Genomic DNA, 19973 nt, shown 5'->3' on the forward strand with positions numbered 1-19973 from the left:
ACTAGATACTTCACAATGAAGTTACGTCGATAGATTACTTATTTCTTGCTGTAATGATGTCCCCTTGATATTTAGAACTTATGTATTAGGGTTATCACAATTTGGACACACTAAATTATTAAATAACATTTATCGGATTTTTAATTAAGTAATGCATATTTTCTACTTTTCCATAAAATTTGCAGCTGCTATACTGTTGTAAATTAATCTGTTTAAAAAATTCCCGCCGTACCACTAGGGTGTGTTTCAAACAGACGAATGCTGTTTACGAAAAACATTTTAAACGCGTCTTTAAAATCGTCTGCTGGAATGGGTTTTCTTTGATGTTTAGCGCATTGTTCCACATGATCCAGTCCAATTCGTAATTTGCCCGACAGAGAATACATCAATCCATCTTTCAACCGTCGCAGTTGCAGTCAGCTTCCTTCCCTCCACTTGGCGAACGCAGACCACCCGATTCCGCGATTCTCTATTAGTAGTAAAGTTCATGTTACATGAAAATGACTAATGAATATTGCGATTATGTAACGTTTGATTTATTAAGTCGAGCGTTACCAGACCGTTCCTGTCCAAACGAAACATGAATGCGAACAATACTTTACGAAGTGATCCAGAAAAATTTGGGGCTTACGTTGCTGCTTCTGTTGTATTATCGGTGATTGGATTGCTCGGATTTACTTTAAACTTAATTGCAATTAAACTTATGTGGAAGGAGAAGCATGTAAGTTTATACCATTTACACACGCATTCATTAAATTAAGTTGTAAAACATCCCGAAAGTTCTGAAAAGCTTGAATTTACGTATTCGAGTACTTTACAGTTTTACTGTGGAGCTAATGCAATTTTCCAGCAAGTGCGTACTTTGGCTACCCTTTTATCGCATGCATACTAACATAATCCATGCACTTTCATGCATTATAAATATTTAATCATGCTCTTGACACGTCCTCCGACTAAGTTTTTCAAGTGCAGTGTAGATCGCCAAATTCGATTCAAGTTTAAATTTTGGCAAGATGCACACTAGTTCAGGTTGCCTTTTCTATTCTAGAATGATATTTCTTTCAAAATATTCTTTCCCTGTGCACATTTAAATGCAAGATCGTAAAATCTAAACGCCACAAGTACTTTAGTTCGAAAGTTGATTACGTATATCATTGGAAGAGAAGCGGAAAAAAGTTCATGGCGATTTTATTGAACTATTTTCTTCCATTTAAGTGTTGAACGATGATACATGTTTTATAACGTACCTAATTGTAATTTAATTCTATAGGGCACAATGCTGCACTATTCTTCAATAATGTAGGTAATAAATACTGCATGTAACTATAAATTATATTGGCAACAAAACTTTGAGGAAGCAGGTTTAAATTTTGTTACAAAATTCAGAATTTTTCCAGTATCATCTAATAATTTGAAAGAAGCACTATTATGATATTTGGTTTGAGCTGTAGATATTTACTAAATATAAAATAGGTGAAAAATGTGGCATCGATTTTTATTTTTCTAAGTGTAAGCCACTGTTGCGGTATCAATTATTTTGTAAATATTTACATTTCTAGGTATGGACATCAGTTAATGTAATTTTGTTTAATTTAGTCTGCGCCGATTTTCTTGTTGCCTTACTTGGGATACCTATGAGTACAGCCGCAGCGATCGCTCATAAATGGATATTTGGTTCCATCATGTGCACAGTTTATGGATTTTTTATGTCCCTTTTAGGTAAATGAAATGCAATAAAAATTATAATACTTATGCACAAGGAGGAAATCGGAATGTAAACAGAACTTGCAGAATAACATTTAAAACTACCGAACTTTCAATGAGAGTCTTATAAAATACAGTCAAATGAATGCATAAGGAATAGTTTCAGTTCAATAGCACTCACCAGCAAAAATAGTTTAAACTATGAACGAATTGGCAAAGTGTGCACAATGTCCCACATGGGGAGCCAGAAACAACTGCCCCGTAAAGTAGAAGAACTCAAACAGTTTAAACATTAGCGAACTATAAGACTTCTATAAAGGTAAAAAAAAATGTATAGCCTTATTCTGGTTTCCTCCCTTTATGGGAAACTTGACAAAAGCAATAAATAAAAATTATTTGTTTCAGGTATCACCGCGATCACAACCTTAACAGCTTTGTCATTCGAAAGATATCTTATAATAATGAAACCGCTTAGGAATGCAAAGCTGTCCCGATCCGGAGCATGGACATTGCTCTTGAGTATTTGGTTGTATTCGTTCGTCTTAACTACCCCGCCCTTAATAGGTTGGGGTGACTACATCAATGAAGCGGCCAATATAAGGTTAATATTATGTCCAACCCAAAATGAGCACAATATTTTGGAGATGGTACAAATTGGGGGTGCCGATTTAGGGGTGCTAGCTTAACCTAGCCACAAGGCTTGCAGAGTCACATATTTTCCACACAACCTAATTATTAAAAAATTGATTTATAATAATGTAGATAATCGACCGTTTCGGAACTTTATAATTGTTGACTCCGTCAAATTTCAATTTTAATTTTCAAAACTCAAAGTAAATCTGTGCATGTGCGTTAATGTCATATGAATTTAAACCTAAAAGTTTAGTAAGTTGCAGCCTTCAGTTAAGAAAGCACCTAATTTGACACGGCGCTTTTATAGACTCGCAGCACAAGAATTTACCTACTGTAATTTTTTATTTATTTATTTATTTGTTTAGCCAGATACCATACAGAATACAATTATTCCAATTACATGGCACTGGGGTGCTGTACTTAAAACTAAAACTACACAGTAATTACGATCTTATATGACTAATTAATTCATTCAAAGAGCCGTGAAATACATCGATGGTAGGGCAGTGGTTGCATTCAATGGTTAATTACTGCTGACAGATTTTCAATATCTTACTTTCAACTAAATTAACCGCAATGAATCGATTTTCGTGGATTTCAGTCATTAAAACTTTAAAGTTTCCGATCTAAACGTGTAATATTTTAGTAGGTGGAATTAAATGCAATAGATACAGTAAATGGGAAAATGTACATTTTATAAAACCGCAAACGAAGTGGATAATAAAATTAATTAAATTAAACCTCGTTAACAAATTGCGCCGAGCCAATGAATGCAAAATTATTCCTGCAAATACATTGACAGCGTAAATAGTTCAATGAAGTATACAGTGTGTAAAGCGATGGGGTATACAAGAGGGAATTTTTTTTAAATATTGATTTATGACAAAAATTTATTCTTCATGATATTTTTTGCTTGCTTTGAAAGTACCAATAACGTTTCGATTGTTTGTGGTTTGATAGCAATAAGCCGCGTACAGACCGGATTCCAACGCCAAGGCAAGGAATCCAAGCACATGTGACGTTGGCGTTTGTCGTTGGAAACGATTGGAATGCCCTCGTCCACACCAAAATTTAAGATTTGAGTTGGACTTGGTGGGACCGTGTTAGGTAAAGTTCGGTAACCGGTGCTGCTGGTCTGTCAAACAATGTCAAGCGACGAGGACGATTTACTGCTGGCGAGATGCGGGGTTTTTAATAATGAATTCTTTAATTTCAAAGAAAAAGAAGAAAAAACGGCCAGGCGTTTGTATAGTGACAGTCACTTACTAGAGGAACTTCAAAATGAAGATGGTGGACATTTTAAAAAGGCAGACAAACGACTAAAAACTAAAATCGCGACAAATCCTGTCCAGACCAGACCACATCAAGTTTCCCTTTGATGTACCGCTCACCGAGCGAACGCAATCGAACGCCAACAGCGTCGTTGGAAGGGGGTGGAAACCGTTGGCTTGCGCGGTACACACCAACCCCTCCAAATCTGTAACCACAGGCTTGCGTTGGAAACTCGGTCTGTACGCGCCTATACGCTATTTTGATCATAATGTAGAATAACTTTCAATAAAAAAAAATTAATTTTATTATTTTTCCAGATTTCTATAAATAAATTTTAGATTATCGAAACGTTATTGGTACTTTCAAAGCAAGCAAAAAATATCATGAAGAATAAATTTTTTTCATAAATCAATATGTAATAAAAAATTCCCTCTTGTATACCCCATCGCTTTACACACTGTATAAACGTTTGTGGCATACCTCAAAACTGTAACGTAATTTAATTACGTGGTTTTATTTATTTCCAACTAATTAACAATAAATTTATAACAGTCTTAAAATGGAATAATTTATAACAGTAATCATTATTTATCACTTACTTTTATAACATAACACAAGCGCATCAAAGTTGGAACTAAACTTGAAACACAATTCGATTAGCTTATATACTGCCAATCTTATCAACCGGGCTATATCGGCTTCATGTTCTTACAAAGTTACGCCAGATTTTTGGGTTCGGTTTTTAGCATTGGAAATACGTATGTTTTGTATGAATTTACCAGGTTTTCCGAGTAGAAAAGAAGTGGTGTCGCGTCTAGTGTTGATTGTACCGTACTCGACTGCAATCGGTAGATTCAGGAAAAGTCGCGGATACGGTCGATACGGTACTTACTTAACAGTGCACAGGGGTTTTGTTAATTCGAATTTAAAATTCTCGCACATCTCCCGTGATAGTATTACAAGCATGTACGCCGTTTATTAGTCAGAAAGTTTACGGCTACAATTTTAGCTTCCATGGCTTGAACACCAGCTTCTGTTCCAGTTTGACCACCTTCGAATTTAGTTTCCGTGGTTTGTTGACCGGTTTTCTTCGCAGCTTGACCAGTTTCGAATTTATCTTAACCGACTTTCATTTCTTGCATTAATTGCAGAAGTTTCTCTATTTTTTCCGACGATCTGGTCACTATTAGCATAAACTTCTACTGATTGTTCACTTAAACACAACCCCACACCTGACACCAGTGTAACGTAAATTTAATTACGTGCGTTTATTTATTACAACTAATTAACAATATATTTATAACTGTCTTTAAACGAATTGATTTATAACAGCTAAAATATTATCACTTATAATTATAACATAACACAAGCACATCGAAGTTGGAACTCCCTGAAACGCAACTAGACCTGTTTATATAGGAAACGACAATTGTTCTAGTACGCTTCAGAATGTTCTAAAATAAACATCATTTTTCCCGGAAGGATTGCGTCACATCCGCCTTCGTTCTTTATGCTACAAAGCCTTACGAGGTATTTGTCAACCGCAAATACCGGGTGAGCCATCGCTTTGAGAAAAAGAAGTCCTCGGGTTAAAACACTTTATGGTACACGTTTACCAAATTGCCGAAACAGTACTTTTAGTTTAGCATTTCACGAAATTAAATGTCTGTTGCTGAAATATATTGCTAACGTAATGCGGATTACCAGAAAACCAACAATAGTAGATCTGGTATCCAAACTTATGCAATAAAAGCACTGCCGTTGACAGGATTGAATAATAGATTGTTCTGGTTAAATTTACGTTCTACAAATTCTCGATAGGCTGATATATTGTCAATGCGTTATTAATCGTTTTTTAAAAGAAACCTTTGCATATTGTTTTTTTGTTTCAGTTCCCATTTAACTCAAATGCTACTTTTCTAATAGTCTTAAAAACAAGTTTCATAAGAAGCGCTTTTATCGCACTAGTCCATGTGTAGAAAAGGAATTTTCTAATGAACGAGAAAGAGAATTTTATGTATATCACAAGCACAACACAACATCTTTAGTCGAAAGCAAATGAACTGAAAATGTTAAATTATAAAATTATCGAACAGTTTTTCAGGAACAGGTTTTCCTCTACCATACCAATCGTATTCAAATGAGTGTAATTATCAAATCGAAAACGTCGAGCTCGCTTTAACATTGAAATAGAAAAAAAAGTTATATCCGGTTTTTAAGTAAATTATAAGTCCACATATCTTATGGAAAAGTGAAATTCAGGATATTGAGAAATAAGTAAATTAGAGATACATATTTCGTAATCAACACGTTCAACTGATGCTCGCCGTGCGTGAGAGATTTGTATGTCAACTATAGTTGCTGTTTATGGACGATTAAAAAATCGAACTCGAGGGACTGTAGGTGATAAATCAACACTATTCATCTGTACCACTCTTAAAATTTAATAATTTTTCCTGTAATTTATTTATTTATTTATTTATTTTTAATTTGTTGCCAGTACGTTCACATTAACAACACGTACGCAAAAATGTGTCACATGGTTACAAATAATAAAAAGTAAAAACACATTAAAATCTAAACATGGACATGCAAATATATAAAGTTGTTAGACATAAACAAATGGGGAACAATATATAGAAGTAATAAAAAACACTTAAGACTTATTTTTTTCTTAAAAATTCATCTAAGTGGTAATTAGTCTGTTTAAGCAAAAACAGTTTAAGTGTTTGCTTAAATCTTAAATCTTAAATTGATAGGACTTGAGTTCTTTAATATTACAGGGTAAAGCGTTAAAAATTTGGCAGGCACGAAATAACAAATTTTTTTGAAACAACGCTGTCCTATGTTGACCAGGGTTCAATAACGTCCTATGACGGGTATTGTACCTATCTTGAGTTTTTTCAAAACATGCTCTCTTTTTATACGCATAGCAACAAATCTCCAAAATATACGTATCTACTACTGTTAGTATGCCTAATTCTTTAAATAGCGGTCTACAAGAAGTTTTAGGTGGTAAAGAGTAAATTATTCTTATGACTCTTTTTTGCAGTAGTAGTATTTAAAATTCTGTGGTACCACACTTAGCTATGTAATAATCGATTTCGATCTATATGCACACAAAACAATAATTTAAAAATGTCCACTTTTTAGTTTAAACAGTTTGTGTCGATTCTGTTTCTGTTTGTGACTCCGGGAACCCTCGATGTATGATAGACGGACGGATGAAGCTCATATCAGTGTTATGTATAGGTACTTTCATTGTTTATTTTAACGCATTTTTTTTGTATTTTCGTTATTTACGTCGATATTCCACATTGAATATAGAGCATAATCTTTTTTCAGATGCGCAGGTGATTACTTTCAGCGCTCGCGTGCTTTAAACATATGTTTAAAAAATTGACTGACATTGTTAAGGCCTGTTGACCACCTAAGAGAAGGAAATAATACATAATATATTTATTTTTATACTATATAGCCGAATACAGAAGATACCTACATAAGGAAACTAAGAAAAATAAATATTGCCAAAATCCGAAGTCGTTTGAACTACGAGTACTTGTAATGGATATGGGGCATTTACAAAAAAATATAAATCAAACTTGACTTCATTTCATAAAAAAAATACTAAAAATAATAAACTAAACTAAACAATTCCATTACCAATTCGCGAAATAGTACATAGCGCTGTTCCAGTATCCACACCTGAACTTTTTTCGTTAAAGCGGTATAGGTAATCTTTTTCATTTCGCGCGGTAGAATGGAATAAAGCCTTGAAGCAATGTACTGAGCACATCGTTTACCGATTGTTTTTTCAGACCTTGGAAAAAGTATATGGTCTTCCTGGCGTGTATAATGAGAGTGCATGGTGGGCAGTAATTTTGGATGTTTTTCTGAACTGGAGGATTTTCTTACAGTAAAGTTGGCGTAAATTCATTACATTTGATTCCTTATACAGGGTGGTGCCTAGCGCAACGCAACACAGGGATGTCAATGGTAATTTCTTTATAGTCAATTACTAGCTCCCCTAATTATTTTAGAGCAAAAGTCTAATGAAGTTTTTTTAGAGCAAAAAATACTGCATCTGTTCATACGATTACTTATAATTTTCCGTTTTTCAAAACCGTAGAAATTAACAAAATAAAAAGGTTCATTTTTCAATAAAACAGATATGCCTTGGAATTTATTTTATTTTTCGATTTTATTTTATATACTCTTTATTTATTCCACTAAATGGTAACTCGTGCCTTCATGCTTATCAGTTTTGTATGTTCGTTCCATCATATGTCGTTGGTTTTTATATTACACCCTTGTGTCACATATATAATAAGTGTCAGCGTAAGCTGAATTATTATTATTTATTATCTAAATCAAAATTTTAATGTGTAGCGTACGTCCATATTTATATTTATTGAAAATTTGTACTTATATCTCGAATGTTGCTGTTCTATATTTACGTTATTTACATTGTGCATTATTGACATGTCAAAGCCACATTTGGTACTCTGACAATAAATGATTTGATTTGATTTGAACTTAATTACCTAAAAAATCAGCGATCACGTTTCATTTGCCTTTGACGTTTATTAAATTTATACTTGTTTATAAATTAGTTAATCATAAAATTGTTTATCATGTATTTAACTGACGAGAAATGTTAAAGTTAGTTTATGCTGGAAATAATGCTCGCCAAGTAACGTGTGTATTTAGTGTTAAGTAGGTAACCCAAATGACCGATTCCAAGCAGTAGGTAGGTACAAGACTACAGAATTAAATATAAAAATCGTCAAATATCGTCAAATAACGATAACTTAGATGCGATGCTCTTGTAGTTTGTTAAAAGATTCCCAAGCATCACTGATTTATAAAAATGTAATTTTTTATTTTGTCGATTTCTACGATTTGAGAAACGGAAAATTGTAAGTAATAGCAAACAAAGAGGGGTACTCTTTGGTAATAGTATGAACAGATGCAGTATTTTTTTCTCTACAAAAACTTCTTTACACTTTTGCTCTAAAATAATTAGGGGAGATAGTAATTAATAATAATAATAATAAACTTTATTTCCTCGTTTTGTTATAACACATCCAATAACACGAAAAAAAAGGAAAAAGGACTGCATTCAGTGCTTATAAGCTCTGTTCTTCCATGCAGCCCGGCTTGATTGATTGACTATAAAGAAATTATCATTGACATCCCTGTGCTGCGTCGTGCTAGGCACCACCCTGTATAAGGCTGTATAAGGATTCACTAGCATAAAATATCCCCAGCCAACAATTCCATACATTAACAGTGATTGTATTAACGAGAAATACAAAACACACATCTGTTGAGTGAATACGATATGTTGTAAGTGTTTAATTTTAGATAAAACTGCCCTTCTCTTCACTGGTCAACAAACCCTAAAATGTCAACTAAATCAATTTTGTAAACATATTCATGTTTAAAGCACGCGAGCACTGAAAGTAATGCACCTACATCTGAAAAAAGAGTATGCTCTATATTCAATGTGGAATATCGACGTAAATATCGAAAATACAAAAAAAGTGCATACCATCTTTTTTATACAAAATTTTATTATCTTTCTTTTTTTATATGAAACTTTACTTGCTAGAATGCACGGTTACCGAGATATCAGCGAAAAAGTGATTTGGAGCACCTTTTTTCCAAGATGGCGGCTCCAGCCATTGGAGTTTTGGTCCCGACTTTTAGTATGTTCGAATACAAGCCCTAATGTACCTCTATACCAATTTTCAGCTTTCTTTCAATTACTTCCGCTATTCGTGGAAATTTGATCTAATTTGACTGTACTAGGAGCGCGTGTCGAAAACTCACCGCTTGATCCCGTGCGTCCCATAACTCGACCGATGTTGGTCGCGCGACTCGAGATGAACAGAAACAGCGCGAAGAAGACTACCACAACTTGTACCAACACTTCGAAGTCGCACATTTTTCGGCAAACCTTTCGTGTGATTTGGTTGGAGGGGGGAGAGGGAGAGGAAGAGGGAGATTATTTAACAATATTAAATGTATATAAAATATGGGCATAGCTTCACCCATATAATACGCAATGCCAAAAGTTGGTTTTCATTGTTATTTTAAAGACATTTCGATAAAGCCAGATATTCCATAAGGAAGTTAAAAATCTATAGTAACCGTACATGCTACACCGAATTTTTCCTAAATAAGCATGAAATTACACAGTACTTCATCAACTAAAGGAATGAAAACAAATAAGTGCAACAGACATAGAGGTAGATAACTAAATTGCTTTATCATGGTTACCTTAATATTCGTGATTACTTTAGTATTCATAAATACTGAAGCTGGTATATTTAAACACACTCCATGTTCCCAGAAAAGAAATCAAACGATTTTCCGCCCAATCGCGGTTTGGGTCGAGTTTTAAAACTAACAAAACCAAATTGTTTCGCGCTGTGTAATGAAACGAAAATAACGGTTGCGAAAGGCATTGCATTTAATGAAATAAAATAAAATCAGCGTCGGGTATTCCGAGTAGCTTTTAATTGCTTCACATTTGTTTAGTTTTTATTGTTTACTGCGTACTGTACTTTGTAATTTATTTATCAATTATTTATACTCGTATTACTTCAAACGATGGATGGGTGGTGTTACGGTTCTTGTAAGGTTGACAGGACTGGCGTGCTTTGTGGGGTTTCATTTAATAAGTGAACAATGTACAAGTACAATGGCAGTAGATTAACTATATCCCTGTACGTTGCATTTATTTCAAATTTGCCCATTTGTTTCCAGTTGCTCTGTAAATTGGGAGGAACAAGGCTTCAATGTGAAAAGCTATATTATATTTCTCTTTGTATTTGGATTGGTGTTGCCATTAATAGTAATTGGATTCAGCTACATCAGCATAATTATTCGACTGAAGCAAGTAAGTAATTGCATTTACCATTTTTTGGCGTTGCTTAAATTTGGAAAGCAAGTATTACTAGAATTAATTAATAAATTTAATTTACAATTTGTATTCCAACAACTATTTTGTAATTATTTTATGAATTCAATCAAATGATCCACGTGCATTAGTTCCAAACGCTGCTATGATTTCCATTGGTAATAGGGAAAATCGCTGGAAGGGGAAGTTTAATAAAGCACATTTTATGTACGTGAAAATAATCAATACCATGGCTTCGAAATACAATTATGTAACATTTCAACGTCTTCTTTACTGAAGGAAGGGGTTAAACGCAGGATGTGGTGGGCAAAGGAGGATTTATTTACATCTCGAGAGTATGGATTTCATCGTCATAGCGTTCTGTAAGACCGAGGCTGTCTAAAGTCTAAAGGCAACTAGTTTATGGCATGGGGGGTGGCAAGAGTTAAAAGGGATTACATGGTTTTCTATAAATGTCGATTTGAATATTTGAACAACCTCTCGTCAATGACAGGTCCAGGAAATTTAGGGATGTATTTGTCTCGATCTCCAAAGTGAATTTTAAATTTGGGTGAAGAATCTGAAAACAAGCATCTAACTCTGACCTGTTACCCCTGAAAATCACAAAGATGGCATCGACATGTCGCTTAGAGAAAAGGAAATGGGTTTTTATGGGGTTAAGTTGAAAACGTTGGATTCTAGGATATTTAAAAAGACTTCGGCTAGTAAACGAGACAGGTTTACTGCCCATAGGCAAACCTGTAGTTTTGATATAATGGTTATTATTGAACAAGAAGTAGTTTTGCTCTGAGCATAGTTGGAGAGATGCCGAGATGAAGGAGCACGTGTCTGGGAGCGAGGAATTGGTAAAGGTTTTCATCGATAATTTCAAAGCAGTCTGAAAAAGGAATACTGAGGAACAGGTTAACGATATCAAAAGATATGGGAATGGATAGATCGTGTGTCACATATAAAATTGTATTTGAGAAATTTTTCGTATCTCGCCAAATAAAAGAGATATTGAGGGTTGAGGCGACCCTCTTATCTCAAACGCACTGCATTTTCCTCGATAATCGACCGTTTCCAGATTTATCAGCGACTCTGTATGAAATAGTTATTTACGTTATAAGTCCGGTAGGTTACTTGTAACAGTACGAGTTAGACATTATGGACGAGGCGACGTCAGGAGCCGAGTCAAGAATGTCTTAAACGAGTACTGTTACAAGTACTACCGGACATATATCGTAACGTATTTTATTTCATACTGTAAGTCTGTTTTGTATCATTATTTCATTTCAAAGATTACAAAATTTCATCATATTGTAAAATCGCATTACCTTGTTTCTGTGACAACGGCCGTTGCTATAGTTTGTAGTTTGTTGACAATTGAATTTTTTTCACTGAAAAATTGACGTTATAAACGTTGTGGGATGTTGCAATGTTCCCGATACAATCCTGTCGAAATCTCATGAAGCAACCGAAAAGTTGGTTCCTAAGAAGTCGGCAGCAAGGTATGAAAAAGAGTACTAAGTGTTTTGCCAATTGAGGAACGAACATGGGGCGAAACAAGTAGAGGAAAAAGTCATGTTGGCATACTTTTTGGACGCAGTAAGTTTTTGAATTGAGATTTTTTTGCCTGGGTTTCGGTGTTAAAGCGTCATGGAGCATGGAAAAGCTCATCGACGGCAGAAAAATACATCGAAGGCTCGGTAGAAGGAAAAGTTAAGATTGCCCGTATGATACAACTGATACAAGGCGGCGAAAATTTCATTGAAGTTTTACAGCAGAAGGAATCAAACATTACTAACTCGACATTCAGTAATAACCCAGGCGTAGTGTTGAGGGCAATACAAATTGTTTCATTACAATCAATGTTAATGTTTGAAATAAAGAATTACAGCCAAATTTATGTTGGGGTTTTTAATTAATTGTGTGAAGATGTCAAATTTGATGTATACAAATAACAGTCCGGTAAGTGTTGCTTAGCGACACTTACCGGCTCGGATGCTGTAATAACTCACCTACCGGACTCAAAATGATAGTGTAATCGAACATCTACCGGACAGTATGAAATAAAAATCATTAAGGGTAGCGTATCTAAATTTCATTCAAATATCCATACGTTTATCAATTGAGCACTAAAATACGCATATTAGAGTCGGCGTTTTGCATTTTCCAGCAAATTACCCTCATGCTTCGGCTTAATTCATTTAACGGTTAGTATCTTTTTGGATAATGAAAAGCCCGATTCCTAATTGCGAAAAGTGATGTTAACTGTACTCGCGATCTTTTAGCAAAACTTACAATCCGGCCAGGTAAAGCAGTCTGAAAAACGAGTAACCATATCCATATTCGTAATGATCGTGGCATTTCTAACCGCCTGGATGCCGTACGCCGTGATGGCTCTAGTTGCACAATTTGGTGCAAAAAACAGCATTACACCAGCAATGGGAGTGATTCCAGCCATCCTTGCGAAAAGTAGTGTATGTTACAACCCCGTCATTTATGTCGCCTTTAATACGCAGGTACAAGTGGATTGTAATGGTGCGTTATTACATATACTTTTTGTTTTAGTTTCGCCACTCATGGATGCAAATGTTCTCGAAAGCGCGTCGTAGGGATACTGGAAGGACTACAAATGTGACAACCCTCTAATGTTTTTATATTTAAATGTAAACATAATGTACGAAGTATAGTTTATTTTTGTAAATTTTCTTATTTAGTAACGTTGAATGAAATTATCTGAAATGTAGCTTTTCTCTACAGAATTGACATACTAAAATCTTTCAAAACAAGATAAATTAATTTTTGAAATTAAAGACAAAAATTGTCAGACTAGTTTTATGGGTGACGTGTTCTGTTCCGTTTCACTACCACCTCCATTCAGCTATATTTTAGGGATTTATGTTTAAATAGGGTAGGTATATTATTATTATGTTATATCTGTATTATATTTGTAAACGACTTTGCATCGTATGTGAATAATGAATGTTGATAATATATATCGATGACATCGCTTTTGGGAACACAACTTAGAATTCCGTATTTTAAAGGGTAGGTATCCACTTGTATTCGTTTTAGTGTACAAATCCGCAGATGACTCTTTTAGGTCAATTATTGAAAAAAATCTTTTCAATCTAGTCGTTGTCTTTTCCCTTCAAAGAAAAGTGCTTCTTTAGAAAAGTGCACATTGTCTTCACACGCATCACACATCTGTAAAGTTGGCAACCCATTAAAACCACAAAAACCGCACTAGTCACATAAATTTGGTGCCCTATTTGTGCCTTTAATCATTTATTATAACGAAAAATATCGAAATGCCATTCAACTCTTTCATCTCGTCAAATGAAGCATAAAATCTGATTGATTTGTCTATTATTGTTTTTCGAACATTTCTCTATAATAGTTATTTATGTATTAAGGGCATAATAGTGATGTTTATATTCTCGAGGGCCTATGGCCCGAGAGCTTTTTAGTCGCCCGAGAGTATAAACATCAGTTTATGCCCGTGGTACATACAAAATTTTATGTTTTACAAATAGTTTTCTTCGTCAAAGTAAATATTCGTTTACAAAATGGTTTATATTTAGAACTCGATCCAAAACCAAATTTTCAGGAAAACATAAACCATATAAACCCAAAAAATAAAAAGCTAAAAATATACAGCGAGTTTTTTTTTAAATGCGAACATAGGAGTTTGCATGCAATGTAATTTCCCTATGTTCGATTTTTTAAAAAACACATCATGAGGTGTGCACGGTTCACATTCTCAAATCGCGCAACTTGTGTGACTATGAACAGCAACTCTATAGTCTTTATGATGAAGAGCACTAGGTAAGATTTTTTTAAAGAAGCCATACGAACCCATAGCAACTTTAGGATACATTTTTCTTAAACTTACGATAATTGGACCTCACAGGCCACGCACTGACACCACAACTCATTGTGAACCAACCTTCAATTATTTGTAGGTCATGTGCACCTAGTATTCTACTAATTTGATCTATTCAATACATAAATGAAGAAAATAAGAAAATAAATACCGAAAACAATTACAATAAATGTTCGAAGTGTCCTCCTTGACATTCTAAGCAATAATGTGACAGCTGTCAATTGTATCTACTACTCATTTGAACTACTCAATAGATGATGTGTTTTTTTAAAATCGAACATAGGGAAATTACATTGCATGCAAACTCCTATGTTCGCATTAAAAAAAAATTCACTGTATGTATGAATAGAACGAACGATCAGAAAAAAACTTACGACTTGGCAACAAATCCCTTTTCAAAAAACCGGCTAATCGAACTCAAATTTCAAAAACACAACTCTTGGTAGGTAAGTAAACTATACGGTACTACCTTTGACAATATTATATTTGCAGTTTGCCATTAATTAGCAACAATTTATACGGCGTAATTCGCTTCACCGCCGCCGTCTTTTCGCTTTCGTAGCTATCAAGGAAGTATTGGCGCTTATCAATTGGAAATTTTGAGTTCCTTCAAGAATTTATTGTGATATAAAATTGAATAGACGAGAAAGTTACACTGTTAAAATGAATTTATTTTACACTGTGAAAATAAATTTGTTACATTACATTAGGCACACTAGGCACGTGCCTAGAGGCGGCAGCTTTAGAGAGCGGCATTTTTTGCACTATATTTATTTTAGGTAACATTTTAAGTTTTAAAATAAATCCCCTAAGGCCCTAACAAGTCACAAATGGAAAAAATTTTTAATTAAAATTATGAAATAAATTGGAATTGAACGATAATCGACAATGCAAGTTTCGACGTGTGTGAAAACGTAATCTTAGGTATACTGTATTTAATTCATATTAATTTTAAAAATTTCAAGTTATAAGGTGATTTTTATTAGCATCTTAAAATTTATTGCAATTGAAACTTGAAACTTTGACATATGCCTGGCGTCGCCGCCTCTCCCAGGATTTAGTCAACTGTCGTGAGGATGCGTCCCTGGTAGTCACTATCGGGGACGTTTCTCCACTACTTTGTTGCCATCGCGCTGGGCCGCGACATATGCCAAACAATGTGGTGGATTTTGCGGATTGGGGGGGTTGTGGGGGGGCGGCTAACTGGGTGTTATCCGACCCGAACGGGTACGGCCACAGCTTCGCCACTGGTATTCTGCCTTAGAGGGAACTCTGCTTTCTAGTGATAGCTTCTTCTCCGGGCGTTCATTGGCTTCCGATGTTCCTATGCTTTGGTCTCGTTCCCTTCCCTGTTTTTCCTCGTGTTAGGCCCTTTTTATTGTTGTCCTCCCCCTGCGTTACCTTCTGTCCCCTTTTCCTCCTCCCCTTGGCTACTTGTCTTTGTGTCTGATTCTTCCTCCACCTCTAGTATTCTTCTGCTTTCTTTCTTCCTTTGATGTTTGTCTCTACTCTTCTCTTCCCATCTTCCCATGGTAATCCCCGACACCTCTACCGTTTGGTTTATGGTGGTGTTCCATGTGTGGCAGGGTCGGCCTACCTTCCATTCCGAGGTACATAGAATCTTGGCAACTCGTTATGATATGGTCTTTGTTCCTCCTGTTGGTATGCCTCATCTTCAGTCTCCTGGTAATCGTCTTTCTCTCTAGTAGTTCTCTTCTCTATTCTTTGTTCCTCCTGTTCATTTAAAGATTATTTTTGGAGGGGCGCATTTCTTTCGGTATACCTAGGGGTGAAAAAAATTTAAATCCGCCACTGACTATAAGTATATTATGAACATAGCTTATGCGACAACAAATTTTCCAAGAACTTGGTTTTAAACAAGCAGTTAATTAATTTATAATCGGGAAACACATGCGAACGCAATTATCAAAACCGTCAGTGAAGTTAGCAATTCATTATAAGCACAAATGACGCTATATAGCCACACTAATCTTGACCTTTATTTGTGAATATATTTTTAAAAATGCCCATAGGCTATAAAAGAAAGTTGTAATATAAATTATACAAAAACTGGAGTTCCCCATTAGAAAATCTAGCATATTACGTGACAAGTTATCAACATTAAATTAGATTATAGTATCTCACCAATAATAAAAGTAACTAACTTAACTAAATGTCAACGTGCAATAAGTCTAGTGGTGTTAAACGGAAGTATGTTTGCATTAGAAACACGGGCAGTTCCCCATACATGCAATCCGTAGGTCCACACACGTTTGAAGATCATTATACTACCATCTGCTTATGGATACCGTCTTCTCCCGGTGAACATGACTTGGTGTTACGGATGGCGATTATAACGCGCAAGCAGCAAAATGCAAGGCACTACAAAAATACCATGTGCTTCATAAATAAAACACACGCCGCTGACCGGCCAGCTAGCTCTGTTGACCAAATAGCAAACAGCGGAGAGAGAAAGACTAATGTACAGGGTTGTGGGTAACAGAATTAACTCAATTGGTAATTGGCACTTATAACTCCTCGATCCAGCCTAGGTCGTCAGTACTTACTTTTGGTCGCTTCAATTAAAATCTATGGGCGCCACCTAATTCCAAGTTAAGTTTCGCTTGCCACTACCGGAACTAGGAAAGGTAGCTTTAGCGTTAAAGTAGGCAACTGATAACCCACAAAAATAAGTGTTTATTGGGTGCAATTGTACCTGCATACGTAACACCAACACAAAAGTTATGTTCCCCAAATGGGAATCAAAAATCAATAAAGTATAATAAACACGTTATGTAAAAAAAAACTAAACAACCCCAAGTATAAGTGTTGAAATAATTATCCCAAATTCCAAGGTTTACATAAAATTCCCCCAATGAAATATTACATAAATTTAGTAGCTGAAACTAGTTCACACCAAAAATCCTGAAAGTAGGTATAGAACACCCACTACCGTTGCACAGTGATTGAGTTTAATGGGTTAAATTGACAGTGGATTGAATACCTTGATTGGTAGCTTGTAGCGTATCGAAGTTTAAATCATAGTATAGAGCTCTGTACTTCACAGGTGATTTACTTCACATGAGTAAATGCAGTTAATTAAAGCAAATTATTCCCTTTCAAGTTCAAGCGTACTAATTAAGAGTAATATGGGTGGCTCTAGTGTTCGGCCAGTTAACATTTACCACATAAGTATGGGTTAAATGAAATGCAAATACACAAAGGCAATAGTTTAAACAATAATAAGATATCACCACTACGATAGGTAGGTCTCTGGTTCCTAAGATTCCTGGTGTACGTGTAAACGGCTAACGGTTTTCTATGTACCGCAACAGGTGTCAAAAGGGTTGGTGTCCGCAGTATCTGTTTGGCTGCGCCTTAGAGATAGTAACGTTTCAATGGCAGATTTTACAGTAGACGGAACTCCTGCATGTTGTCGTTTAACGTAGATGTGTTTCGCTTAGAGAGTAAATAGAAGCTACGGAATCGTTGGACTTTGACTCCTTACAAGGACTCTCTTAAAGCAGAGAGTACACAAAAAAAAGAACTTCGTTAAAGTAAGGTAGCCTTCTTATACCATAAATACGATGGATTCCCCGATTAAGGTGGCTTGAAATTCCTCCAGTACAAAAAAAATTCCTTACGGAAGTTTGTCCCCAAGCATTAAAACGAAACTGCTTGGTGCAAACATTAATTTGGGTTGACTTGGTTAAAAGATGCTTTCGCAAGGGTGTTCGATCCAAAATCAACCACTGGAAGATATAACAAGCACCCCCAACTCGGGATCACAAATCGACCGTCTTTCTAAAGCAGGTGGCGAGAAAAGAAGACGCTAACTTTCTTGTTTCCGGTCACGATGCAACCGACGACGAATAATTCCAACCAACCACGAGAGCCGATGGATATGTCAATACCATAAATGGTAATATCTAATGCTTATCGATAAAGGAAACGAATTTAAAACCAATGACAGCAAGGTATCGAATTACAGTAAACTGACGTCATTGATCGGTAGATCGAGAAACTAAAACGGGCAGGCAACACAAAAATATAAAAGTAACTAGAGAATTGACATATTGGTTGCACTCAACGATGCGCGAACATGTAATACAGGGTAATGGAAATAGAAATATGACTACAAAGGTTAATACTATTTTAAACTGTTACACGATGTTCAATTGTTCCAAGGTAAACGGAGTATTAAAATTTAAATTGTTGTTGGTATTAAAATCTTCTTCTTTAGTGTGTAGAAACCTATCCGGATAATTTAACGAGCTAACTTTGTTGGGCTGCTATTATTAATGCTCTTAGCTTTTCCCTAACGATCTTGGTGCATTAATAAGGATTTTTACATGTTTTGATGAAAAGTCCATGTGGGCGCCAAAAATGCATCAAATTCATGTCTTGGGCATTGAGATCATGCTCTTGGTGTTTTTCCTAACGATCTCGGTGCAAGAATTGCGATTTTGATCAAAATCCATGTGGCCTCAGAAAAATAATTTAACATCTTTGAATCACACACATGCGGTTATCAAATGCTCACGTGATGTTCTCTTCCAGCATCAAGATAATGCGTTTGAAAGCTTTTACAACTCAAATTCATGGTAAAGAATAATGTTGTGTACATTTTTCTCGAAAACTTTTAACCTAGACCACAGAGGAGAGTTATATTGAATTGTTACACATCTAAGGATCATAGGGAATAATCTAGTGAACACGATACATGACCTAGGGATTGAAATATGTTGCTTTCTATTATATTGAGCCTGCAGTTTTTCCTGTTCCCGATTCACTCGAAGTCCCATACCTTTTGTTTCATCTGAACCAACTTCCACACCAAATATCATCACAATCGGCCACATTTAAAAAGAGTTATAGCGCACATGGACTGATGGATGACGGACGACAATACACAACTATAAAGGATCTGAGGATCCTTAATAAAGCTGAGTTGTGCCAAAGAATTGTTGTGTGATGGTAACGAAATCGATGACTTTGTCATTAGAAGTAATGGAGAATTACACAAAAACTAAAACATAAAAACAAGAAATGTTAATACAAGTTTGGAAGGCTTCTCCCTCTATCCGTATGTGTTGTGGAAAACTCGTTGAATGAACTTGAACACTAAAGCACATTGATTACTGAAAGTACTCCTCTTGAATTTAAATATTTTGACTTCCAAATTACTTTTTCGTGCACGTTTCTGACATTTCTAACCAGTTGCGAGTTCATAATATCGCAGATACCAGGTGGAAATAGAGATTGTACTTTCAAGAATATTTTAAGTGACACCTTGTTTGTATAAAAATCGAATATGAAAGCGGTTAATGACAAATTTATTTGTGAAACAATTTAGAATAGGTGCACCTTATATCCGTTGAAAGTACCTACTCCTGTTGTTAAAGAAGATTAAATTTAAGGTAACATTGCTTACAGGAAGTAAAAGTTCATATAGTCCATGGTAAAAAAAAATGTATTAATTTCAGAATTGAAATATACACTTTCTGCATATTTAACGTTTGATTAACGATTATTTATGTTCTCACACTTCATCATGTTCATTCT

At 35.2% G+C, this 19973-nt stretch overlaps 1 protein-coding gene across 1 annotated transcript; it reads left to right on the top strand.

The window, feature by feature from the left end:
- The first annotated feature begins 449 nt into the window (after window positions 1-449).
- LOC116168332 (pinopsin-like) lies at window positions 450-13474 on the top strand. Its single transcript, XM_031484106.1, has 6 exons — window positions 450-721; window positions 1560-1719; window positions 2110-2305; window positions 10384-10516; window positions 12811-13041; window positions 13091-13474. Exons 1-6 carry the CDS (start codon window positions 581-583, stop codon window positions 13169-13171), a joined length of 942 nt encoding a protein of 313 aa, XP_031339966.1. The 5' UTR covers window positions 450-580; the 3' UTR covers window positions 13172-13474.
- The last annotated feature ends 6499 nt before the right edge of the window (window positions 13475-19973 follow it).

Source organism: Photinus pyralis, unplaced genomic scaffold (assembly GCF_008802855.1).
Source record: "Photinus pyralis isolate 1611_PpyrPB1 unplaced genomic scaffold, Ppyr1.3 Ppyr1.4_LG4, whole genome shotgun sequence".
Taxonomy (NCBI): domain Eukaryota; kingdom Metazoa; phylum Arthropoda; class Insecta; order Coleoptera; family Lampyridae; genus Photinus; species Photinus pyralis.

Bases quoted from the DNA above. Each gene is read 5' to 3' on its own strand.
- LOC116168332 (XM_031484106.1), top strand. From the start codon at position 581: ATGAATGCGAACAATACTTTACGAAGTGATCCAGAAAAATTTGGGGCT. The intron at 2,306-10,383 runs GTTAATATTATG...ATTTGTTTCCAG, and splicing joins AATGAAGCGGCCAATATAAG to TTGCTCTGTAAATTGGGAGG. The intron at 13,042-13,090 runs GTACAAGTGGAT...TTTTTGTTTTAG, and splicing joins ATGTCGCCTTTAATACGCAG to TTTCGCCACTCATGGATGCA.